This window comes from Cardiocondyla obscurior, linkage group LG18 (genome assembly GCF_019399895.1).
Source record: "Cardiocondyla obscurior isolate alpha-2009 linkage group LG18, Cobs3.1, whole genome shotgun sequence".
Taxonomy (NCBI): domain Eukaryota; kingdom Metazoa; phylum Arthropoda; class Insecta; order Hymenoptera; family Formicidae; genus Cardiocondyla; species Cardiocondyla obscurior.
In genome coordinates this window covers 2531274-2559093 of record NC_091881.1, presented here as the reverse complement: position 1 = coordinate 2559093, position 27820 = coordinate 2531274, and the positions used below count along the sequence as shown (strand labels likewise).

At 43.8% G+C, this 27820-nt stretch overlaps 1 protein-coding gene across 1 annotated transcript in view; it reads right to left on the bottom strand.

Annotated features, from left to right (window-relative positions):
- The window catches only part of LOC139109492 (protein pangolin, isoforms A/H/I/S), a 54597-nt gene that overhangs the window by 8592 nt on the left and 18185 nt on the right, over positions 1 to 27820 (bottom strand). The window contains exon 3 of the mRNA XM_070668586.1: positions 25776 to 25879. Coding sequence (XP_070524687.1) covers positions 25776 to 25879 — 104 coding nt within the window. The remainder of the gene's footprint in view (positions 1 to 25775; positions 25880 to 27820) is intronic.

Sequence of the window (27820 nt, the reverse complement as noted above, 5' to 3'; positions counted from 1 at the left end):
TTACTGACAGTCGCCGGTCGCGTGCGTCAAGTTGCGAGAAACGGGCAAAATGCAATTGCGCAAAGGACGATTTCGGTGATCGATAACGAGCCCGTTGCGCGTCACGAGATCGTCCACCTTTGCGAAGGCGCCGGGAGCGAAGCGCGTGACGGTCACTGCTCCTAGGGAACAAACAGAAGCCGAAACAACAATACCTACGCCCACGACCATTTTCTCGAGTTCGGGCCGGTCGCAGCAGCCGAGCGTTTCAAGGCGTCGTACCTGAGGATAGTCGGCATTCACAAGTTGCGTCGTCCTCTCGCGAGTGCGCCTTCGCACACCGGCGAAACTCGATTTTCGCATTGTTTGATGTCGCCCTTCGGCAGGCGGCACGATAATGGAAATACGTGTAATTGCACTGCTTATACTTGTAACTCAATTTCGCGCTGTGCACTCTGCGAGATAAGCCGCACACGGAAGATCACAGATCTGACGTTAGACGCCGGCTCTGAGCGAATAGAAGAAGCGGGAATGACAATCGAATTCCGATCTAAGAATGATACACGGAACATAACGTTTGATTTTCAGAGATCTCTCTTTTTAAAATATCTAATTAATGAAAATTTTTCTTTGTTAAGTAAGGAAAAAAAATTGCAAATACTTAAATATTTAAATACTTAAAAGATTAAAATGACTTTAGAACTCACTTCGTAAAAATTGGCGATTAATTAAATTAATAAAAAAAATATAATAAGTTCTTTTACAACGCGTTAAACTGCGTAAGGGTGAGACGTACAAGAGGAGCGCGGGGACAGGTAGGAAGATGAGTGGTGGGGGTGCTAGCGGTAGGCGGCTAGCGGTAGTCAATGATCGAGAGCACGTCGTTAAGAGAGCACGCGGTCGCACCGGAAGTGAGATGATTATTCGACGTACAGAGACATATCCCGACACGAATCGCATCTTCCACCCTTCTTTCCACACGGAGAATACGGGCGAATAGTTCTTGTCCCTTTAAAGTAAGTTCGATCCCCATTTACGTATCACACGCGTATCATACACGTATCATACATATCATACGCATATCACCGGGGTGGTTATCTTAGCTCGTCGAACGATCGGTGTAGTATCTCTTTGGGTTCAAGCTCCGAGCAGCTCGATTCGGTATAAATTCCGTTGTGCGACGCATGCCGATGTGAAGCGGGCGAGATTGAGCAGCGGTCGCGACGCAAAACATCCCGCGATATTTAGGTGATAACCTTGAGCGCGCTGGTTGCCACAGTCGAACACGTAGTTAAGACACACCGATAAATATCGTAATTTAATAATTTGTTACTAATCGTTCACGTTTCTGTTTCAGATGAGGAGAAGCCGAAGTACCGCATCCTATTCCAGACATTCTGAAAGGAGGAGAAGGCCTCGGAAAGGCATTGTGCATCGACGGAGCAATTCCACGGTAAGAATTTTTTTTTATTTCTCTAATATTAATAGATTTGTAATGAATATTAATGTGAACGCTCCTGCAATTTAATATTAATTTTTGTGTTACAGGATCTTGGTATGCTCTACATCCCCGACATCCTGAGAGGAGGAGGAGGCCTCGGAAAGGCATCGGGCATCGACGCAACAACTCGAAGGTAAGGATCACACTTCGGCTTTTCATAAAATTAATTGCATTGCTCTTTCAGTGATGGAAAACTTTTTTTTTAATTATTTAATTAATAAATGATTTAGAAACGCGTAAATAATTTTTTTTTAAGACTGACTTAATTTACAGCATGTGACTAATTTTCATTTCGTATCTTTTTTCTGTTACAGAAATTATAGTGCCGTTACCGCCGACATTAGTGATGATACGAACCGCAGCCGGTTCGTCGGTCGTTTCGGGAGTGCCGCTAGTTATCGCGCGTTTTTTTTTTACGATTATCTATTTACGGGAGCGCGTTCGCGAGTTTCCAGTGCGCGGAAGGATGGCTCGTCACGTCCCATCTGAGAGGAGGAGCAGGCCCGGGACGGGCATCCTGCATCGGCGGAGCAACTTATAGGTAAGAATAAATTGTTTTAATAATAAGAATTTAAAAAAAAAAAAAAAAACTTTATCTTTTTTTTTTCATTAATTTTATAAATTGATTAACGTGTCTACATTAATATTTTTCTTTGTATGTTACAGTCACCGGCAGAATTCCACAACTCCGCTGACGCTCATGCAGATCGGTGAGTCGCATGCTTTAATTTTTTCGTAGTTTGCAATTGGGGTCTATTAAAAAATAGCGCGCGCATAGTTTCTCCTAATAAAAATAAAAAATGCGTGAGATATCGAAGAAGTGAAATAACGGAAGTCGCAGTATGCAATTTTTTTTTTTTTCTTCAACGCAAATAATCGCGATATTTAATAAACACGTTATTCGTGAAGATTCGTTAGGAAACGCTACTAAAAACTGTCGTCGCTAAATCATATCGAATCGAAATAAAAAATCTCGCGGGGCAACGTGTAGAACAAAATTGCGTCAAAGCCGTCCGTCGTGAGAATACCAACAATAAAATCGCAACTGTGCGCAAATGGGAATGATTCTTTTGAACGAACGGCCAGTCGCGGGGAGGAGTAATAACGCTGACTATCGAAGGCGTTTCGAAGCGCTCGTGCTCGCTTTTGCAGCACTGATATACAAGCCAGGCCCTAGTATATACAGACTACTACCCGTCGGTAATTACCCGTCGTAAATCGTGCCGTTCACCGAGGTCGCTCCCTCGAGTAACAAGGCGGCCAACTTTGAAGACAACACAGAAGGAACTAAACTTGGCTACCTTTAGGTTGACCATGGCTCCGTCGTCGGTAGAATCCACGCGAAAGAAAACGAATCGGCAGCGAACCGCGAGCGTCCAGAAACCACGGCAACAATTGTGCAGCGGCACTGACCTAACCGCGCGCTACTATCTCCCAATAGCTATATTGTTGCCGGCGCTTTGTTAATAACTATCTCGCGGTTGGCGGTTATTTTTATTTGCTGCACCGGGAAACGAAGAAGGGCTTTGCCGCGCGGGCAGACGACAGCTTTCGATATAGCGAAGGAAGCTGAACCGTACGCGGCGAGCGCGTATCGCAACCGTGGCATTTCGGCGTCGCGCAATTACGCCTGTTAATGGCTCGGCGTTATGGCGTCATGCGATTTCGTAGCGCGCATAGCCGGTTATAACGAAAAGTGCGAAGGCACCAAAGTTACAAGAGGATAAAAGGATGCATGCTTCAAGCTTTTACGGACGAACACGCCAGTGAAGTGCGAAAAGAGATAGGAATACGACAGGGTGGGGGGGAGGGGAACGAGAGAGGAGGACAAGGAGGAGGCGGAGGAGAAGAGCTCTGAGGGAACGTACGCATTATCTAAATGCGCGACACTCTGTGCGCTCTATGTAACTGCCTCGTCTCTATGCATCAAGCTACCACGCTTCCCGCCTTCTCCCGTGTCTCTCTTATAGTTATCTCGACTGCTTTCCTTCTTTTCGTCTCTCTATCTCTCTCTCTCTCTCTCTCTCACTCTCTTTCCCCAGGCTTTTCTTTTTTCCTTCTTTATCTTTTGTTCGCTAAGTGTCGCGTATTCTAAGTGCCGTCCAACGATTGTCAAGTGGGCAATCTTTGGCTCTTCGGTACTCGGCCTCGACGAGGCGGCGGCGGCGGCGAATAGATCCTTTCAGGGAAGAGCGCTTTTTAAACGAAAAGGATAAAGCACCCGAAGGACATTACGTTATCAGATGACAGCCCGCGGAGTGACGGAAAGTCCTCGATTATGAAACTCGGTTTCTACGATCAACACTCTTCGAGTGTTTAGATAGTATAGGTTAATTTAATTAAATTCGTCGCGCTATCTTTTGCAAGTCCAGCGGTTGTTTATAAAAACGGCTAATCCTTTCCCGTCGTACAGTTATTCTTTTTTTTTTTTTTCTTTCGTTCTAATCAACGTGGCAATTTTTGAAGTGCGTGACCGACGAGATTAGACCTTTTTTTTTAAGGACACCTCCACCTGTCACTCTACACCTGTCTGTTTCGTGCCACTGAAACTTTAATGTCGATAATCTCTCGGATCTTAGCGAATATTTTGCCAAAGTTAGATACTTTCACGGGAAAAGAAACGGCGGATTGCAACTCGCGGTTCGCAGGTGCACATAATTAATCGATCTCTCGTGACGTTCAAAAGATACCCGTGCATCGCCGTCGATTCACGTTGTGGTAGATTACTATCGATATCTGTTAATAGTTCCGCTAGCCGTCATACGTTCATCGTAAAATACATAATATACGAACACTAATAATAAAAGAAAAAAAAATTTTAAAAAAAAATAATAATTCGCCCGATAAAACTCTGCTCGTAAAAGTCGACGTCGATAATTACGATGCAGAATGTATAATATTGTTAAGCCCGCGTATATTTGTAAGACTTGTTGAGTGCACGCGCGCTTTCTTCCTGGCGACTTTAATTTTCCGGCGGCGACAGTCGAGACGCAGATTGGGCCCTTTTGGCCGGGTCCATAATTAACGCAGAAATATTCGGTGCTTTCGGTGGCGCGGATCAACGAACGGCGCAGGAGGTGTCGAAATCGACGGAGGTGCGATATACGACATTGCAGCTGCGAGGTGCAACTGGTCAAGAGACTTGGCCCGCGAGGCAGAATATCATCGGCGAATTCGACGAACGATCGCTCGTAAATTACTATACCGACGGGCCCACGGTGCACGCGCGCAAGGTTCGTACCGAAAAACGCAAACTACGAATTCCTGAGGTGCATCAGCAACGTAGTCGGAGTCCCGGTCGTTTTCCTCTTTTTTTCTCTCCCCCTTGATTTTTTTTTTTTTTCCTGTTTCGTTATTTTTTTTTCCCTCGAACGGAGAAGGCTCGTTGCCGAGCGAAGGAAGTCTCGAAACATCGCCGCGGCCTACGGCATCGGAATTCCGAGACTATAGATGGGAATTCATAAAATTTTCGTTCGACGTTTAACGACGGCGACGGCGACGGCGACGGCGTCGCGCGCCGCTGCTTTTTGTGACCGTAAAATATGTCCGAGTATCTTCTCTTTCCACTTCTTCGATCTTCATTCGTTAAATGCCCTTCTCCTCGTCGGAGTCTGAACGGTTTTACGTCCGAAAACCCTTTAGCACGGCATCCTTCGACGGCGCGTCAGTCGCGTTATAGAAAATAAATTTAACGTCCGATGCAAAGGGGACCCAGGGTGTATCGGCGAAACTGGGAATTGGAGCGTCGCGTTTCACGTGTTTAAATGCGGCAGGAGAACGCGGATGAAAGAGAGACGCGGAGGAAACGAGCGAAGAACGCGAAGATTGAGAGTGCGAGCGAGAGAACGGCGAGAAGCGCGAAGGAGGCGAGGGCGGAGGGGTGTGCAGAGAAAGAAGAGGAGAGAGAGAGAGAGAGAGAGAGAGAGAGAGAGAGAGAGAGAGAGAGAGAGAGAAAGAGAGAGACAATGACACACACCGCGGTGGCTGGTTAGGGGAATGCAAATAACAGGAGGCGCCGATGTTTTCGAGTCGGCTAGTAAGCCCGGGAGGGGAGTTTGAGCGTGTGTTTCACCGATGGTTAGCGTCAAATATTTGGTGCGTGCGCGAGGTATGGCAACGCCGCACGCGTATTGCGAGAGAACGAGAGTGCGAGAGAATGAGAGAGAGAAAGAAAGAGATCCTCCTCCTCTTTGGTGTTCCACCACCATCGGCACCTTCCCCGCCGTCACCGGCGTCACCACCACCGTCACCATCGCCACCACCGGCCGCCACCTCATGCCTTCGCAGCCTTTTCCTCCTCCGCGCCGTCCAACAACGTCGGCGACGACAACGATGATACGCGAAACGCGCGATAACGTTGCGCGCCCCGTGAAAACTAATTAATTAGTTACTTTTCTAACGCCGGCGTTAACCAAGACGGGGAGTGCGGCGGAATAACTTCCGTGGCGAAACAGGTAGACTGCGGAGCCCGGGGGATAGACCAGAGACAGCTTTTCGGACGAGCGAACCGCGTTGCTTCGACTTGGTTAACGAGCGAAGCTTTCAGCGAGGAAGGTTTAACGAACTGCGCCAAGTTTGGCGCAGAGGCCGCGAGGAGAGAACGAACGCCTGATCGTCGTCGCGCGCGAGAGAGAGAGAGAGAGAAATTTGTTTTAGACGAAAGCATTGTTCGCACGTTCCGGTCGTGCAAGATTCACATGATCGAGTAGGGTCGCCATCGATTCTTTGGAAGAGCCAAATTTTCAAGTAATACGTCATTCGATTTATAAAAGACCAGCTTGTTTCAGACTAGTAGAACGTACGCGCGAGATGAGAACGCCCATTCGTTTTTGATAGGGTTCGAGAGGGACGTGCACGGAGAAACATTAGGAATTCTCACATTTATGTAGACTAAATCCCTGTAAAAAGTTCCATCGTCAAGCGTTGCGTGCCCCTTTGTAGCCGTGAACTCTTTAGGACTCAGCCCCTCCTTAGACAATTTGCCGGTCGCCTCCATAAGCGGACGACGCGCGCGGTAAGCCCGCTGGCGTAGTCGACTCGTTTCCTGTCGTTAACGCATTAAGAGTTCGCAGACGGGGAGAATACCTTTTGCCGTCGTGACGGATTAGGAGGATTTCATTGATTTCGCGGGAACCCGCTTAATTTCGATCGGCTCCTACTCGTTTCCCGTCGCAAGTATTCTCAGAAGCGAAAGTTAAAAAACTTTACCGTCAATGACAATAATTTGCAACGTGACTAATAATAATTCGGACAATAAAGCTCGTAGATAATATATAAAGCATTTAGTACAAGTATTTTGATTGAAATCGCGCCGATGTCGACAAAGTTGTTGAGAATAAAAAAAGAAAAAAAAAAAAACGCGGGCAAAGAAACGCGAAGATGAGACCGGAGGGATCGGTGATACAAATTGCGAGAAACACTGGAGCCATTAAAGGAGCGAAAGTGGCAAAAATACGAAACGAGCGCTTCTCCTCTTCCGAGTATAGATTCCCCGATGTGAGAGACCCCCTTTCTTTCACAATCCGCGATTATCGCATCCGCTTCAGTTTTATTAATACACGGCGTACAAATGACGGCCGTAAATTATGTGCTTAGATATTAATGGGAGTTGCTCGTAGAAGAATTACCGTTGCATGAAATTAATGAAATTATCGCGCGTCGCCGCAACGAACGTTTTATGCCTTGTGATAAAACAAAAAGGGCCGAGAGACCGTCCCAAGACCTGCTACGCGCAAAATGTAATATGAGACGAGGCTGCGGAGTAGTAATAGTATATCGCGGTAAATTCGAGCCCTCACAACACACGTGGCTCGATTTTATTAATTTTCATCCTAACGAGAATTTATAATAACGCGATAGCTGGAAAAATTATCTCGCGCAAAATTGATACAAATTAAAAAATACCCGCGCGAATTGTTGTGCGAAGTTCGCAGGCACATGGAATTTTTACATTGTCATATTTTCGTCCGAGTGCAGACGTATATACGTATATATATAATAACTTGCGTTTCTTTTTCAAAAATCTTTCCGTACGTTTAAGTTTTCGGGGTACAATAAACACCGCGGGCAGATTTATCATCACTTCGGTGCGGGATTTCGCGAGGCGAGAAGATAACGCCGAAACGAGAGCCCCTCGCCGATATAAATCTCGGGGTCTCATTACGAATATGTATATAATGCATCTCGCGCTTATCGATATTGATTTATTCGTAACTCGCCTCTTCGTTTTAACGTCTCGTTAATCTTCCCACTCTGATTACCGGCGGGTCGTGACTCGCCGCAGCCAAGATTGGCCGTTCTATGGCCACACTCTCGGCGGACACGGCTCGGCGAGGAGAGACGCCGTTCGCCCTCCTACACGGAGAAGCGGCTCGCCTTAAATCACCACCGTCCGATAATTGAGGGGGTCCTTGCGCCGCAACGGCACCTCGTTCCGGGCGCAGCCCGCGAAATTGGGAGAACGAGCCGTGAGCCGCGCCCTTGTCCCGCCCTCCGTGCGTCGGCGCCGAGCTTCCGTGATGCCGTCGACGTCGGATCATCCTCGATTGCAGAGGATCGCGATGAAAGTTTCACACAAGGCATAAACGCGTTGCAGATTTCGGAGCTCTGCTAGTCGTTAAAAATTTTTTTTTTTTTTTAATAAAAGAAATATATAGGGGATTCCGAAACGAGAAAACGAAAGCGATAGCATCGTAATAATTATTTAAAACAAATTTGGGTATTAAAAAAAAAATTAATTAAAAAATTAAAAAAAAATTTTTTAATATCTTGTAACGTGATATTAATAAGAGAGTATCTGAACTTTTTTTTTTTTGTAATATTGCAGCATATTTAGAACAAAAGCGCATTTGGCAATACGTTTTCCGATGTAAACAGTATATATTTTCACAAAGAGAAAAAATTAGCATTCCCAGGTGTGTTTCTAAGATGGTACTTGACTCAAACGTACTATGGCGTGAGTAATTCTAGGTAGGATTTTCTCGCTTGTCAGACGGCAGTGAATTAACCAACGCGTGCAACGTGTAAGCGATTATCTCGCCAACAACCAGCGAGCCTGGAAGCTATCCGGATAACAGGCCAGCCGAGCGTATCCGTTTAGCTTCTCTCGCTTATGTAAATGACAACATCTACATGCGATGTTTGTTAAAACCAGCCATCTTCAATTTATTGTCAGTGGGAAAACCCCGATGGTTGCAAAAATCCACTATTTAGTAATAAATATCAAAAACGCCCACGTTGTTTAATCACACTGTTCGACTGACTCTTGCTTTTCGTATTTCCTCCTAGTTTTCACCATTTAATATTTTACTAAAATAAAATTTTTTATCAGCGTGAAATAAAAACGAAGTGAGGTATTACTAGCCGTGCCGGAAAAGAACTCAATTTTTTTTTCGTATTAGAAAGAAATTACGGGATTATTGTTTCGAGTGGATAAAAAAAAAAAAAAAAAGAAAGAAAATTTGGAGTCCAATCGGAACTGTCCGATTATCATTATCGATCGCAGTCACCTTGGCCTAATTGCCCATAATGTTAATAATATTGCTTGTCCGACGCGCAGCCGGAAATAATTGCGCAAATAATAGCGAACGACGATAAAGGGCGAGACACATGAACGCTATGACTGTTATTAAGCAAGATTAATCCGTGTTAACAGTCACGGTAGTGTGAGGCTGCTTCGCGCTCGGTTTGACTCGACATACCGGGTGTTCTTTCGTGTAATCAATCGCGTGTTAAACAGAGCTAAGTGAGTCGAGGAAAGCGTTGTATATCATTCACGTATAGTACTATATCTAAGGTATAACGGCTATCGTTAAGTATCGATACTAAGCCGCCACACTTCGCCGAACTGAATGAGATAGCGATTGCGAAGCACTTCCGTGCGCGTGTACGTCTCCGATAAAGAAATGATATGTAAAACAGTCGCATTTGATAATATATATACTATATAATACATATAAAGTATTATATGACGGCGGCGTTCTCATATCTACGCCACGAAATACAAATAAAAGCCGCCGCGTATCATTATAGACCGAGCAGGACGCGAAAAGTCACGTCGTATGTGTCAATCGTAAAAAATAAGCGTAAACGACGGAAAATTATACTGTCATTTTAAATTCCACCGTCAAATTAAGATAATTTTTTTTTCCCACCTATTGGTGATTTATAAATCAAATTAAAAATTGTAAAGATGTTACCAAGACTTCTGATAAAATAATACTTTCGCGAAGTTATAAATATTAATAGCAAAGGTGAGGAGAAGGAGAGAGAGAGAGAGAGAGAGAGAGAGAGAAAAAAGTCTAAAGAAATCTCTTTTACGGTACTCGAGGCGTGCGAATTCAAGAAACAATATTCGAAACCCGCAGACCGGTCCGGGATTTATTGAATGAATAAACCAGCGCCAAAATCGGGCACACTCGATGCCCAGGGACCACGTGTGGACACGAAAGGGCGTTTCGTCCGCGCGCGTAGTGAAAGGGAACGGGAAAGAGAGCGGGCGCGAGGGAAGGGGGCAGGAGGACCCGTTTGCCAAGGGCTATAATAACAACTAACGCGAGGTTGCGTTAAACGCCGCATTAGTCACATCCGATAATGATAAAGCAGCGCCAGGAAGTTCGCCGAGCGCCGATATATACAGACCACCGTGCACGCGCGTGTGCCGCGCGACATGTCTATACGCCCGCTACATACCATGTAAATAAAACGTGCATCAAAAGTCATGTGCCACCGCAAGAAGAACCGTTTCTTTGCTATTAGGTGCTGAATTAATTTATTATTTATCCCGGCAAAGTTTGTCTTTCCGTCGAATTAGTTTCCCGATAAACGTACCGATATATCGCTTCGCTATAATTTCTTTTTTCTTTTTTTTTTTAACGTAATATTATTTCGCGTTACACGCGTCCGCGATAAAAAATAAAACTATCGGCATCGAATTTTTGCGCATTTTTCAGGTGCGTTCTTTCGCTCCCGCGTCCTGTTTCGATAAAAAATTACGGGCGTCACGAGCTCGGTAAAAATCCAGCCGTTCCTGGTTGGCGAGTTGGCGTGCTAATCGACAAAGAGGCGACTGTGTTGTAGCACGAGCCTCGGTTAACCATGAAGGGCTTAACGGTCTCGTCGAGGCGAAGCGATTTAAAACGGGGTGGCCGTTCAGCAGCATCGTGCCACATGACGTAGCTACGTTTGCAATGATAACAATGATAGCATTGTCTTGTTGTCGAGGCGCCGACGACAAAATGCGCCTTACGAAAAAGAATTTCACGCAGAAATATTATTCGTGCGGGCTTAAGAGATGCCAGTTTTTGCGACTTGTTTTTCTAGCAAAAGATTTTATCCCAAAAAGTTAAAAATAAAATAAAATAAAATAAATGAATAAATAAATAAAAGCAGAGAAACGCGAGTATTTATGCTACATCTATGAATATGTATAGATGAATTATTAAAAAATGTAGTGACGAAAATACAACCATAAATTGTTTACCGCGGATTGATACACGTTTCATTATAATTAATCTTTATCGTCACTTGCAACGTTCTCTAGATGTTCTCAACACAATGACGGCGCTTGTCCCTCATTCTCGGGAAGACCGTGTCGACGATTTCGGCAAAACTCGACCTAATTAATTGCACTTAATGCCCAAATACGTAAAGCAATGTCCGATTCTTTTTCAATTAAATAAATTTCGTTTGAATGATTCCATTGTTGGCGGGTAACGGAACCTAAGATGAAACCCGAGAGAACGAAATCAAAGCGAGATCAAATCGTAACGTAACACGACGCATCGCGGCGCGATGTGGTAATTATATAACTCGTTCACGGCAATTACCAAAGTTTTAATTGCTGTAAGCTGCGAGTGGTCCCGCAATAATGTCATTATTCTCGGCTATTCGCGTGGCTGCCTTAACCGCGAGTGGACAAGCGAGAAAGAGAGCAGCAAGAAGAAGAGAGAGAGAGAGAGAAAAAAAAAAGAAAAAAGAAAAAAAAGGACAGCCAGCCTGAAAACGTGCCACCCTTCGTCGAATGTTTCTTCGAGTCGCGTCTCCCCAGTGTATAATTCTTTTTCGAGAATTAACGGCGAGGTCCGCAACACAAACCGAAATAACGAGTTGAGAAACTTTTACATTCTCACGACTCGCGCGTACCAGAGCTCTTTTTCCCGTTCGCGTTTTGTCACACCGATGCAACTTAAGGATTAAAGAGTCCTCTTTTCTCCGGAGGTTCGCTATGAATATGTATTATGATAATATAGAGCAGGTGCGAAGTTTTGCGAGGCCTCCTCTGACCTAGGTGATTCGCCCTTAATGGGCACTCTCTCACTATTATCTACGCCCCAAAAAGCCTCAGTTCTCTCGCTCGCTCTCTTCCTGGCACTTGGACAGAGGAGATGGGCCGCTATAGTGCTTCTGAGCATCAGAGACTAATAGCGACCATATCAGCTGTCCAACTGAACGCCTCGGGAACCGGCGGCCATATCACGCATGCCGAACCATCGATATCGCCTGTTAAATTTCACCGGCTCTTATCTACGTTCAAAAAGCTCTTCGCTCACGCCTTACTCGCTCGCGTGAATAAATTAGCGCGTGACCAAGCGAGCTTTTCTCTCACCCTCGAAAGGCTTCGTCGCGCCGGTGAATTAAAAATTCTAAAACGCCACGGGTGCGGCGCGCGCGCTTGATATTTTTTTTTTGTCCCATTGAATTTTACGCTTTGTGACGTTATATACGCGCGGAAGTTTTTATTTTTTAAAATAATTCGAACGTATGATCGAAAGTGTGACTGAAAGTGAGAGAGAGAGAGAGAGAGAGAGAAAAAAAAAAAAAAGAGAGTAACTAGCTCGATGAATTATCGATTTGAAGAGATGCGAATGACGTTCAAATAAGAGTTTCGCGAGAGAGTCGACGTCACGTCATATAACGTGCGAGCAGGTACAATAGTCACCTGTAAAGGTGAGCGAGTAAAGCAGCGGTCTGAGTCACGCAAACTCCGCGCGAACCCACCCAGGTCTTTTAGGCCTCTCTTTCCTCTCTCTCTTTCTCGACGACTTGCCGACTGTCATTAATTAGAGACGCCTAGCCCGTCATCTTCGTGTCACACAAAGGCTGCGATGATATCGGATATATTTTACCTTGCTAATTCATCCTCGCTAAATTTCTTCTTACTCGTGTTTCTCAATTTGTTATCGTTGCACGCGCGACTCATTTGCTCTTAAATGAGGAGCTGACTGAATCTTTTGTTACTTGTTATAAATTTTGCGGCACATTAAACGTAAAAAAAAAAAGAAAAAATTAAAAAACGAATAGTAATAAATAAATTAAACACGTCGGCATAAAATAAAGTGCACGCAAAATCTTTTAAAATAATATTTGTTTGTAAAAACGTAAATCGAATTGCTTGTTAATGAACCGAGCGAAATTGATAAGGTTTTATTTTACAGCTAGCAAAAAAAAAAAATAAAAAATAAAAAAAATTAATAAAATAAAATAATTTAATGTTCGAAGTGTCGCGTGTGCACAGGGTGTGAGATAATCGCATTTATATAAAGATCGATAGTTGAATCACTAATTAACGCGCGCTCATGGTTTTCACAAACTGACGAGCTTTCGGAGTTGACGCATGAGATCGAATGACGGGCGCAACCCGAAGAAATTAGTATTGCACCCGTGCGTCAACGATAAATATTAAACAGACGATAAAAGCTGCGCGCGGACAAAGGGCATAATGAAGCGGCGGGAAGCGCGCGCGAGCAGCTAAACAATAACGGCGAGAGGTGGACGGGGAAAGGGTTCGCGATGGCCAATTGCGGTAAACAATAAGAAGCAGCGAATTGTAATGTATTTTTTTTCAGCTTTCGGTCAACCGCAGGAGTGGCCTAGCGTGACATCACGTTTTTTTTTTTTTTCGAATCGCTCATAATAGCGCAGCTTACCGGGCTATTACCACAACCGGCAACGCCTCTTTCATCGTTCGCCACCACGATAATGCACAGCTCTCTCTTTCCGCACTCTCCTCTTCTCCTTTCAGCCCTACCTGCCTTCAGTCTACATCTTACCGCGCATAAAATGCAATCCCCGATCGTCGCGAGCCTCGCGCGACATCGACAAAGTCTGCTAATGAGACTAATATAAAAGACTTTATTTACATTTGCTCGAATCAACGAGGCTAGCCTCGTTAGCGCGCACTTCAACATATGATTTCGATTCCCCGTACTTACGGCGGGACTTAAAGGGACAATATTTTCTTTCTATTTGCTAGAGACGACGGAAATTCTCGTGTCGCGGGAAAAGGGATTAACTCTAGCGTAGCAGGAAAATCGCGTCGGGTGTATAGTTATGCAAATGTTAAAGTCACACTGGGCAGAATATTTTAATTGAAGGATCGTCTCTCGGCGAGACAAGACGGACTTATGTAATTTCGCGTGAAACACGCGTCGATGTATCTACGCGCTTGATGAGAACCAGAAAGTCGGCCGATTGTCGCAATATTGTTAAGAGGAAAAAAAAGAAAGAAAAAGAAAAAAAAATTTCTTGTGAGCGCATACGATATTTTTCTTTTTTTTTTTTTTTTTGCATACGTTATTATTTCAGCGCTAACAATCGTGCGCTATTGCCTGCTTTTCACATAGTCGGGTGAAATTACTGATGCTCAACGAAATAACGACCAGCTCTTAAGAGAAACAAGCGGCAGCATGTGAATCATTACGAAGGACTAAGCCGTCACAGTTGCATCGTCATTTATACATTAATCGCGAATAAAAATAAATTGATGTCCGCTGAAAAAAAAAAGTGATAAATCCATCCGCGTGATCTTCATCTAAAAATACTTTTAAAAGTTATCCGAGTATATTAATAATATATTTACTATACTAGACAATAAACAATAGTTGCAAAATTAAATCTTTTAATTCAGCAAAAAAATTTTTTTTCTACGATTTACATCGTTAAAATTATAATGATGTGACTGTGACGAAATTAATCCTACGACTCTATCGAAACCTACAGCGGCAAAAAGAAAAAAAAGACGAAAGAGAGAAAGGGAGGGAGAGAGCGAAGCGCAACGGCATTAGCCGGGCGATAAATTCCCTCGAACGTAATCCGCGGTAAGACACAAGGCTCTCTACTCGCGGTATCTACCTCTCAAGGTGAATGATGCAAATGCCACTGCGGTCGACGGTCTTTCTATGGGCGCGAGAGCTCATTGTATTCGTTCACTTCTAGATAATTTACCAAGCCGAACGACGGACGTGTTAAACTTTCACGATTTCGATGGCAAATAAAAAAAAAAGAAAAAAATTCCGCTCCACCGCCTCGTAACGAACGTAGCGACTTGTCGATATTTTTCTTCATCACTCTTATTAATAAATTTACTGTGACGTTTACTCTCCCGATCAATTACCGAAATAAACGCGCGAATTTGCGATTAATTTTCTTTTAATGTCACTATAATAGCTCGTCCGCAACAATATATCAGTGGCATTAGAGGGAAATTAATTTGAGCTACGAACGAGCCTTGAAAATGACGGTGGCTTAGGTCTCGAGAGAGCGGAAACCATAAAATTGTCCCGCCTTTGCAAACGGAAAGACCACCCGCATGCTCGCCGGCGCGGATCCACTTAACGCCGGATAAGTAACGTCCCGAAATTGTAGCACCTCGGGCAACCCGGCAATAAAATTTCAGCTGAAAAATCCCTTTCGATAAATTTCACAATAATACTATTTAATATTAATTAAAAAATATTAATTTTTTTGTTTCCCCAACGTCTCGTTTGCGCAAGAAAAAAAAAAGTAAAATTGTTTAAAACAATCTCGACTATTTATGGCGCGTAACATTATCGTGTTCGGGGCATTTAGTGGAGCGGAGGATGAAATATCCATTTGCTCGTCTCGAGTAACGTTCGCGAGGCTTGCGAGGCGGAATCGCGATGAGTATAATAAATACGACAAGTATAATAAATCGCATCTAACGCAGGGTGAGTCGTAATAGCACCACCTTTCTAACTAATGAGACAACCTCGTGCCGCACGAGATATAATGAACACGTCATTTCCATTTACTCACCGCGCGCGCATCTAGAGAATTTGATTTGGCTCGAAAGTAACGTTCGATGAGATGTGCTCGATCTTCGATACGTCGTCGTCCTATTTTCACGAGTTGCGATCTATCATGCGAATTAACAAATGGTCTAACAGGATTCCGGTATCACGTAACGACGGTAGCGGAGGATGAAACCGCGGCCCGAGCGATTCTAAGATCGAAACGATATATATCTGTTTTAAATTAAATTCTGATAAATACACGGTAATATTCAAGAAGAGGTAAATTCATTAGACATGTAAATTTATTAATACCTATGGAAATAATTGCATTTATCCCCGGGCTTGGTGTTTTCATTCTATTTTCTCTCGGCGAGTTGCTCTAAAATTTCGTATTAAAACTGAATTCTGCCAATATCTTTCCGAGTCGCCTCCGCGACGAGAATGGCGGCGTGCACACGAAATATCGGGGCTATCGGGAATTCGCACTGTAATAACCGAGGCTAGTCGAGAGCAGTTTCCATCGCAAAATGGCCACGGGGGAGAGAGAGCACGGCGGCAAGAAGACGCGGTGGAAGGCAGCAATGAGGGAATTCGCAGGCAACAACCCCCTTCTTACTGCGAAAGAGTTGCGCGTTTCCATCGTTGCACGAAGTCGTTCCGACTTCCTTTTTTGCTCCCATCCTCTCCCTCCCCTCCCCATCCCCCCGTTGCCAGATGAAAAAACGAGAGCGAGAGCGAGGTACGGGGCTTGTTTTGTGTTCGGAGCGGAGGTATCGACAGTCTCGGGCTGCAATTTAAAGGAAGCAAAATGCCAAAGCACCCGCGTAAAATCTAACCCCTCCCCTTATCTACCGTCATGCATTTTTTTTTTTCTTTTTCCATTCCACCTTCCGTAAAAATGACGCTTTACGATTTCTGAAAACTGTCCGGGTTTTGTGTGCAGCTCCGAGGCTGCTCCTCTCATTGTGAGATCTCTTCTACGAGACGAACCGTGACGGGATTTGTGGAGAGAAAGATATTATTGTGTTCTCATCGAACGTGGAATTTAACAAACGAGTATCTGAATCCGAGATGCGCATCGGTACGAAATTGTAGAGACTTTTACTCGTCGATACTTAGCATTCCACGTAAACGTTTCTTTATCGTTTTTAATATATATATTTTTTATTTTTTTAAATATTTATTACAGATAGTTTTATTTAAAAATGTGTGTTGAATATTGCTGAATTTTTTAAGGCTTCTTTTTATTAGTATTGGAAGCTAAGCGCGCGCGTTGTTATGCTCGGACTTTAGTTAATTATAATTTCTTTACGATAATTACAAATGAATGATTTACGGTCGTGTTGCCGGTTCACTTACATTTGTAGTTTCCGGTTAGGTTATGTTACTTTCTATCCGCCCGTCCTTCCTTCCATCCTTCCTGTCAGTATTCTGAATAATCCTAACGTGTTGTAGCACTTTAAATCACGCACCAGTATATTACACTGCTCTGCTTTTTTTTTTTATAAACACAATTATTATCTCTAACACTACCACTCGAGAGACGAACGACCGAACGACGGTGGATTATCGCGGCGATTTTTAACGATTAAAATTACGAAGCGCGACGAACGATTATCCGTAGTATAAATTCGCACTCTCGATATTCCTAGCTTCAGTTATTTCCGCCGGGTCTTCACTCGAGTCATCCTAAGCGAGGTCCAAGAGTCCCTTCTTCGATCGAGTCTCGTCGGTAAAATAAGCGATACCGAGAACTTGCAACGGCGAATGAGACGGGCTGCGATGTGTCGAAACACCGCACGTTTCGGATGAGATAGTTCCCCGCGTACATTATCTTTCTTAAGTTCCTTAAAAGTCACTTCTCGAAATGGGATGAGAACCTCCGGCCGCGACGAAGAAGACGGGCGAGGTGTTGACCTCATCTCCTGGCAATGGCTGCTCGCCGGTACCGGCTGAATGTCGTCGAAGTAGATGGCGAATGAAGCGGGTCGAAAATGCTGAGCGCGACGCGGTTCAGATCGGACGCTCCGTGCGCTCCGTTCGCGACTTAACCTTTTCTTTCCGAAGTACTTTTTCGACGCGCGAAACAAAGCGCAGAACGACGAGTGGAATGGCACAGATGTGCAAAAAATGATTGCCCGTTCCTCGCTCAACGATGTCGATACTTGTTCGTACGCGAGACTTCCTATCCGCGGTCGAAAAATACGCGTAATTGCGGAGCGATTTGCAACACGTCCGCGCGACCGAGACTCCGCAACTAGACTAGAATGGCCGTTAGAGATTTCGGCCCTTGGAGGAAAAGAGAGCACCGCGATGAGTGAGACGGACGATAGGTTCGATCGCGAATTGAGCGCTGTCCTTCTCGCTAGAAGAGTCGCGCGGAGTTGTCGAAGCGTCCAGCTCAAGGCCAAGTACGTCTGTTTACGTTTTTTATGCTCTCAACTAGCTCGAAGCGCCTTCCCCTTAAAAAAAAAGCCTGACACGATCGTGCTTGTTTCGTTGCTGACTCCGAGACCAACCGTCACTTTCGAGCTCCTAAATCGTTACCGTTATAATACTAGTTTTCTTTCTTTTCTTTTTTTTTTTTTTTTAATAAAAATGTTTAATTTTTAGTTTTCTTAAATCGGAAAACATAAAAACAGGCACATGGTTAAATGTTTAAAGCCATAATAATGTTGGTGCAACCGGATCTTAGGGTAATTAAAAATTTGTTAATGCTCGAAAAAATAAACTTACTCCGGCGATGATTATAATTAAGATATGTTTATTATTTAAAGAAACGTCATTCTTTTTTAAAGAAAAAAGTGGCACTGCTAACCTCTCTTCGAGAGTCTGAAACCGTATACGCTATAAACTTCCATATCGCTAAAAATAGTCGTGCTAGTCGAAATAAAATAAAAAAATAAAAATAAAAAAAGTATAAAAAAAAAAATTCCGGGAGAGTTAACTTGTTTCCGCGCTTCGATTGAAGGGTTTCTTATCGAATGAGAAACCCTCAAATCTTGATTTAATCACCAGTATTTTGCGAAGATCTTTTTATACATTTTACTTTGTAAAGCGCTTTATTTTAGTCATATCTCGCTCTCTTTCTCTCTCTCTCTCTCTTTTTCTTTCAAGAAAGAGAGAAATTGAATCCGATCGAGAGAATACTTGACAACCAAAAAATACCTGGAGACGTCTGCGATTCGATTCGTTCACGATTCACGCTTCGTTATTGGCATTAAATCATGAACAGCACTCTGGGGATCCGCGGGCGGATCCGACTTCTGCAAACAGGTTTGCCTTCGCGCGCAACTTTATTTTCTTAGCGAGGTCGATGAGAGTAGATTGAATTTTCTACTAAAACAAGAGTAGCCGGCGATTTTCTGATCAAGCGTCCGTACCACGATATGCATACGGCATTTATTAATTCAACAGGTTATCCCCTGGTTTTGTGGTTTAAGACCTTATTCGAAATAATTGTTTTATTATGGATATTATTAAAATTTATGTTAAACTATGTTAATAACACGTGTATTTTCGACCCGCTCGTTCAGGCCTTACTTAATAAATGTTGAATAGATGAAAAAATGACTAAGACACCGCTCACGAGTCGCCGGCAGACTCCAGTTTAAATGATTATCATATAGCATCAAGATTGTAAGAACGTGACCTACTTGATCTTACTTACTATAATGTGTTGGTAGTGATCGCGCCTGTCGATAGCTTGGCCACGATTGATTAATAAATACGCATCCCGGCGCAGTTGGACGGTAGCCGCCGTCGAACCGCATTACAAAAGCGCGCATACCCCTTGTCACGGTGGAACTAGAATTATAGTCGACATTGTCCTAGTTTCTAACATCAGAAAACATTATAAGATTCCTTTCTCTGATCCGCTATCGACGAGCTTAAACTATAATATGTATGAGATATCTTAAAAAAAAAAAAAAAAAAAAAAAGAAGGAAGAGAACAGAGCCTTGTGGCATTTTTTTAAAGTGCTATCATCGTGCAATACTTAACTCTAAACTCTATTTATTTAGCATGCAATGATAGTAGTTCACTTAAGCTGAACGAAACAAATTCCGACGTAAGATAGAATCAAACGGTAAATACAAAGTTAGTATTTAAATAGTTGTAGCATCGTATTAAAATAGCATGTCGAAATATTAATACATATACGTATATGTATATATATATATATATATATATTATATATATATATATATATATATAAGCTTTGCATTAATTAGTGATGTTAATTCGTTCTAATTTAACGCGCGAGGCTTTCAACGGTTTTCGCATCCTCGCGTATGACACAACGGTATTTATAACGCTAGAAAACAATGATGGCGCCCCCGCGTCGCTTTGAAGTTCGTAATGGGCTAGAGTGGATTTGCAATAAATTAGTGCGTATGCGTGTTGGTGAGATACGACGGTATCGTTGCCGGTAGCGGTGGCCAGGTGTTCAATATTAATTCTCGATCCCCGATGTATCGGGAAACGCGAAATTATTAATTGGTAAATGCTAAAGGCGCGGCGCGGCAGCATTGTGCGACCGAAAAGAATCTACTTGTCGGCGATGATGAATGAATAATCGTCGCGCGGTAAGCGGCTGTCGAGAAAAAATCACAACACTCGGCGCGTCCCGTCGGCAAAATTAAAACTCGCACGCATTACATGCACAAAGAGCTTATAAATATTCTGTAACGATACCCCGGCACCGGATTGATTCCCCAATTAAATGTAAATGAGCGACGGGGGTAAACTAGTGGAACGAGTTTTATAATATCCCGGCAACCTAGAGGGGTAGGAGGAGCTCGTGAAATCCAACCTAAGTAGATAGCACGAGCGCGGCCAATAAATTAATTATTCACCCAATAACCGAGCTACAGCAGCTCGTGTCTTTCTCTTTCTCTCTCAAGATTGCCAATCTTTCTCTCGCCGAGTTATTTATGATTCTACCTGGTACTCATTCTCGCTCATTTGTCTCTTTAAAACTGCATCGTCCCAGCGAGCTTCAATATTTGCCGTCCAATATATGTTCGTATTGTAAATTAAAAAAAAAAAATGTTATCACGAATCAAATAATTATTCCCGCTGTAATTACGCGCACTTTCTTTCATGCTCGACAACTGCTTCGTATAACTTATTCATTCTGATTTTAATATTATATCGAAAAAAAAGGTGCATTATTTACGATATATTTCACAGAAATTATTCGATCGGAAAACGTACAATGTCTGTTTGTAGAGACGTGTAACCCGCGTGGCAAAAGAAGTCACCAAGATGATGGTGACTTCTTTGAACAAGCATTCTCGACCAAGATGATCGCAAACATTCCCGTTTCCGTTTTCAGGGTGGTTAGTTCTAGGCATTCTTCGACGTTCACGGTCTACCCTGGTATTTATTCTGGCTCATTTGTCCCGCAAGAATCGCCGCGTCATCGAAGGGAAACCTAGAGAGAACCTTTTTTTGGGTTTATACGCGTGTATAGTCCCCTCGGAGCTCTACGGGGGTTCAGGTGTTAACTATAAACGACTGTGGTTTCACTTTAACGTGATCTCTCGGAACTTACTGTTTGTTTAAAAGTCTCGGGAGTAGAAAAAAAAATTTAGAAAGAGGCAGAGTAAAAGTTTTTTTTTTTTAAATTTGTTCTAAAAATTTAAATTAATTATATCAATACTAAGATTTATGTTTAACCGTAACTTCATCGTCACAAAATTACTTACTAATTAATTTTATATATTTTTCTTTGTCAAAACCATAAAAATTATAGCGACACTTTTATCAAATATTTTTGTAAAAAAAAAAAAAAAAAACTTGTACAAAACGATTTTGTACTGCGAACTTGATCTCGAACTTCAAATCCGCTCGCAGCTTTTCCCACGTTGAACGAACAGGCAGGAAAACAATTAGTAGGGTTCTTGGGACAAGGGAGTAGGTAGCGTAATGGAGAGATCGTATCGCATAGCCATCTTGGTATTAACGGTCTATATGGTATTATCCCTTTGCGAAAGGGCATTTCCTCTGTCTTGGAGTACGAGAAATGGAGATTTGGAGAATATAAAAAGTGCTTGAATGCGAATGCTAATGTCTGAGGCTAATGGTATCGCCGCACCTGATGTAATTGTTAAATAAGTCTTTTCTTCGACGTCATTATTTCACGGATTTAAATTCCCGTAAAGATTTCGCCTTATCTCGATGCCGGATTATTAAAAAATTCCAAAATAAATGCTCTACCGCGTCGAAAAAAAAAGGGGGGAAAGGGAAGGATTTTTTTTTTCTTTCTATCACGAAGAAGCTAAATAATTAATCACACTCCACGCCATTCTTCACGAGCGCTACTAAGAAACGGATTGGACGTCCATGCACCTGGTACATTCATTCCGACTCGGAGGAGACTCTCGAATTTACGCTGTCTCATCAATCTCCGTCTCGCCGGCGAGCAATAGCGCGACGCGGCGTAAAATCACTGATCGGACGCGATCCAGTGCGATCGGATGCAACGCGACGCATGACACCGCGTTTTCTTTCTTTTTCCAACTCCCGGTTCGTACCGAGCTACCTGATATGGAGAAGGAAAGCAGCGGGACTCTCTTCCCACGAGTGCTAGAGTACGGCACTTGATTGGCAAACAATTAGCGGCCGCGATGTCGAGAAAGAGGAGGCGACGGGGACGACGACGACGAAGCGAACCGAGCGTGGAATAAGTATGTATCACGCGAGCATCTTTGACCGGTGCCACGCATCCTCCTTACAAATCTCTCTTATCTCTTCCCTTCTTCCACCCCGTCGACAAGTCGTTCGTCAATAACGAGAACAATACCATAGTTCTACCGAGCAAACAGACAAAGGGCATTCTTGGGACGAGATCATTGTCGCCATCGTTACCGTCGTCCAACTCTAGAGAATCCTACAAACGTGCTAAAATGTTTCGCGTAGAGCGAACAGTTCACAAGGCGTCTTTTTTTAATTTTTTATTTCTTTTTTCCCTTTTTTATTTTTATTTTTTTTCTGTACGCACTGTATCATTTCTATTAACATCTAAAAATTGAAACCCCCAATTTTCGCGGATTGTTTCCCCGCGAACCTTCACGTCTGCTTTTCGTCTCCTTCCAATTCCCTTTCACTAAGCCCCTGTTCCCGCCCTTTTCCATTTCCCGTTTCCGAAAACCACGGTCCGTTATTTTCGAGAACATCGAATCACATTCTTTTTAATTGGTGGAGCGCATTTCGTTGCATACGAGTGTACGACTCATGTATTTTTTATTTTTTTTTTTATTTTTGTTTCTTCTCTTTATATTTCTGTTCAATAGTCGAACGGTTTTTTTCCTAGGGCGTTTTTTTCAACATTTCGCGTAAATTCCAGTAACGTCATTTCTTTGTCACAGAAGTAACTAACAGTAGGGTGCAACGCGATTCCAGTATCTGAGCCAACGTCGTCACGAGTCGAATCGAATGTACAAGAGGCGGAAAAGTATTCGGCGGCGTACTACGTTGTACGAAAACCCGTGAATGATCATCGAATAAATTCCGCCGTTAGTGGCGAACTTGATTGTCCATTAAATACGATCGCGGTCTATTATTCTCGTTATCGAGATTCTACGGGACGTGGTGACGGGCCAGTTATCCGTTTCCCATTTCCCGGCGCGGTCTCTTATCGCGAACAGTCGCGCTTTCGAAAGCAAAAAAGAATAAAGAACGAAAATGGTTATCCGTATATCCGCCAATGCGAGAGGCGTTGTGGTCTTTGCTCTTAAAAACTCTTTGTATTCCGCGACGTGCGGCGAAGCGAGGTGTACGCGGGCCGTTTAGCAAATCGTTTTCACGGGGTCGCAATCGATGAGAAACGCGCTCGTCCGAGGAAACGTGGAGCATGCGATTGTCTTAAAAAGTACTACTTAGCAGTCTCGCGTAACCATCGATTCCGTGGCCGACACCTCGCGACGAGCCGCGCGCACACGTGGCCGAGATAGAGAGAGGTGAAATGCGCTTAAGCCGCCACGACGAATCGTTAACGGGCTTCTAATCGCCGCGCGTTGCCCTGGTGGCACCACCACCGGGTAATGTACGGCCGAACGAACTTGGAATAATCATTACGCTTTTCCCACCGGCGAGGTCAAGCGAGATTGGCAATATTCGCTGGCGAGCGCGCTCGCATGCATTGATAATGCACGGCACACTTCGGACGTAAGTTTCTCCGGGCAATTAAATGCCGTTCCCGCTTACGCTAACTGTCGCGTTTGCAATTAATGCAGTGGCACGAATTTTTTTTTTTTTTCCCCGTTTTTTCTTTTTTTGGCATGCGCTTAATGTTTAAATAAATTAACTATTTATTGCGCTAAAGAGCTTTACTTAATTAATTAACGCTACGATTGCTTTGAGTTATTATACACAGTGTGACTTTAGAAGCTGGTAAATAAAACGAGTAAATAGATAAATAATTGCAAGCCCCGCGCAATACGTTAAGATCTAGTTAGCGCGACTAACGATTCGGAAGTGCTGTTTGCCGTGAGATTTCGAGCGAGACCTCGCTTCGCGCCCCGTCCCCGCGTCGAAGCGGAGAGTAAGCGTATGAGAGAGAGTTCGCCGAGACACGCTCGTTGTCGGAAATAACGACATAATGACATGGTAGAGGATGAGTGCCCCAGGTAGGTAAATCCAAGACGCGGGCAACTAGAAAGAGAGAGAAAAAGAGAGAGGAGGAGAAAGGCGAGAGAGAAGGAATAGGAAAGGAGAGAAAACCAGACCGGGATACGTGAAGCGAACGGGAGACGGTGAAGAGAAAGAGGAGAAGGCGAAGAAGCGAAGGTGGGATCATCGGCGTGTCTCGGCAGCATCCCTGACCATCGCCGGTGGTTCATCAACTCCGAGGAGTTGAAGAGGCCTTAATAGGCACTCCCGCTAGAGTCTGGACCATGTCACGCACCCTTTTACCTCACGTCTCGACCTGATTTCGCGCGCGATTCTCGCCGCCGGACTGTCAGCTGCGATTCGTCCGGATTTATTAATCGGAGCACGCCTCAACGAATTAACATAACGAAATAAAAGGCACGTTCGCGCGCGATTCTAAATAAAGAATAAAAACGCCGTATCGGGAATGAAAACTCGACGTTACCGTTTATCTCTGTCATCTTCGTTAAAGCAACAATTTCGGATCGCGAAATAATTTCATCGACAGCGCGCGCTTACCTCCCACGAAATACGTAATTATCTCGTCACTCTCGTTCTCCGCGAACGTGCCGATCCGCGATATTCCGTCATTTCTCTAATTATTGACTTTTGATAGACGCGCGGTCCGCGCGCAATCGCAATAACTTTAATAGCGCTTTATCGCGTTAACGACCGGTATAAATCGCCAGCGGATATATATTGATACAACGCGAAATTCCATGGTAAATGAAACAACGGCGAAATTGAGTGGTCAACGCGCCGACGCACATTACCGCGATAATTCCCAATAATTTATCATCGCCGCGTTGCGTCGCATGCCCCGCGCCGTGTAATCGCCGTAGCGCCGCCGCCGCCGCCGTCGTGTGTTGCATCCGCATTTTCGAACACGCCATGAAGAATTGAACAGCGTCGCGGTGTTTATCGGCCGTAAAGAATCGACGGGACCTGGGCTCTCCTCTCTTAATGGATTCACGCGTCGTCGAATCGCGCACAAAGCGCGACGCGGCCCGCGAGAGATCGGCGGACACACACGTGTCACGCTCTCTTTAACATTGAATCGGCCCAATTTTGCCCACTATTTAGCAACGCCATGCCCGGCCGCAGCCAAATTAGCCGAATCTGCGAAAGCAGATACGCGCGGAATCGATAACCGCGCCTCGCATCGCTTTCACGTTTATGGAATGAACTCCCCGCGAAAGATTAATCGTTATTTTTACCTCTCCCGTCGCATAAAACTGTTGTACGTATTTTTCCGACGAGCTGGAAAAAAGAGTGTTCCTACGATACGGATGAAATCGTAAACCCGCAAGGGAAAGAGGGACGAGAAGGAGTGAGAATGCGCGCGTGTCCAACGCGGCTGTAAATATAAATCGTGAATCCAATTTGCGGACCCCATAAATCAATAGCGTGATCACGATCCGGCCAGGAAGGTACGGAATAGTCTGACGCAAAGTCGGATCAGGGCACACGGGACGAAAGATGCAATACGATCGTTGTCGTCGAGAACGGGAGGGGACGACGCGAACGGACGGACTGGTGGCAAGTCCGAGGCATGCCAAATTTTTAACGGGAATAAAACTAATAAAAGTATAACCGGACTACTCACCATAGAAACGGGGATGGGTCCTCCGGCTCCGTTGGGATACGGATACGGCGAGACGAGGTAGCCCATGTTGAACGAGGAGGTATGCGGCGTCGGGTCCACTTTGCCTGTTTCGGAAACAAATAAAATTATATTTATTGCTGGCACGCTCGAAATCTCTTATTATTAATTACAGTATAAAGTAATAATTGATAAAACCGTTTTATCTTCCGCTTTCGATAAAACCTCATTCAGAACAATACTATAATAATGCCGCAATTGTTATGAGATATCCATTTTTATCGCTCTTATTTTTTTACGTAAAGGTAGGATAATCAAATTCTAAAAAGAAGGTGCATCCCGTGGTGTTGTACAATATTTACATCTCTCCCAGTTAAGTCACGCGGCCCACAAATTGCTACAGATTAGTCAGACGTTAAATAGACCACAGACGGAGAATCATTCTTTTAAATGGCAGCCTGCACGCGAACGTGACCAAATTGTAAAAAGTAAAAAAAAAAAAGTTTCGAAAACCTGACGGCCGACTGTGGTACGACAATTTAGGGTTCGTGCAACATTTGCCGATTGCCCTCAATTATATACATTTCTTATACAAATCACTTTTATTATTTTTTTTTATTTCTTTTACATAACAGCTAAAAATGCAGAATTGCGATATTGTGTGTGTTCAATTTGATTTTTATTCGCGTTTACTCGATTCTTTTATACATAAAATATTTTATATGTATACTTCACATCTACCTTAAAACCAATATTCGTTAAATAGAATTCAATGTTGCAAAAACCTATCTCGGCGAGCATGTGGAAACTTGCTCCGAAGATTCAGGAGCAATCATCTATCGTTGCGGCTAATCCTTAAGACGCGAGATACTGCGGTCGGAGAAACCTCTCGGGCTTATCCTTCCGCGAAACTGGATCGTCGTGCGTTGAGCAACAGGAGAAATATACACGAAGAATTCGCTCCGCGATACTGATCTGAGAGCTGCGTGTTTCTGTCCGAGATCGCCTCCATAATCAAAACGGATTCCGCCCCCGCGGAATCAGCGGAGCTCTCTCTTTCCCTCTCGTCCGTTTCGTGAAACTCGATCGTTTCGACCGAGACGACTAAAACCTGCTTGAATCGATAGCGATCGTCCACTAATCTGGCGAACCAATCCGAGCACCTTGACTCTCGTCGCGAAGATAATGAACAATAACCAGCTAATTTAAAGTAATTACAATAGAATCGCAGGAATATTCATAAACTCTTGACTGTGAATATTCAAGGAAATTAATTGCCAATCGACATTCGTATAATTGAGTAAAAACACGTGCCAGATTAATTAATATTTTCATATTAAAAGTAATTAAAATATTTAAGACTGTACGGTTGCCAGGTTCTAATTTAGACGAACAATAACGCTCTGATTTGAATAAACAGTGAACGGCACACATTCAATTAATACTTTTGCGACGAAAGGTCAAAACGATCGGGCTCGTTCGCAGTCGTCTTGACCACTCCACTGACGACCATGAAAGAGTTAATTCTTCGCGCTGGACTTACGCGATCCCGATCGTCGCGAGACAGGACCATTGACCTTTCCTTTTGAGTAGAGAGGCACGGGACGCGTACAGCACAGCTCTCGTTCGTCCCGTAGTTATTAAGACGCGAACACTTCTGCTGCATGCACGCTTCGATGCAATTCACACGAACGCGCGGACGATTAAATTGTCAGCTACGCGACTCTATAAATAACGCAACGCAGCGCCGCATACCATCGAGTCGAGTCCCGCGATTCTCGTTTTATCAACGCTTGTGAGTCTGCCGATGGAAAGCTCTCGCGCGAGCTGGTTTTATCGAGATTCCCGCAGCGAAACGCTTGACGGATTTTGCGTAAAATTATTGTATGCGCGAGAGAGATATGAGAAAGAGCGAGAGAACATATGTAGCAAAAGCATCGAAGTACCTATCGGCGCGAGTAAGGCAACGCGAACGTTTTAGAAAATTATTTTGAAAATTATAATTTAGTCCTAATTATAAATGAATTTTTTTTAAGTTTTTTATTTTT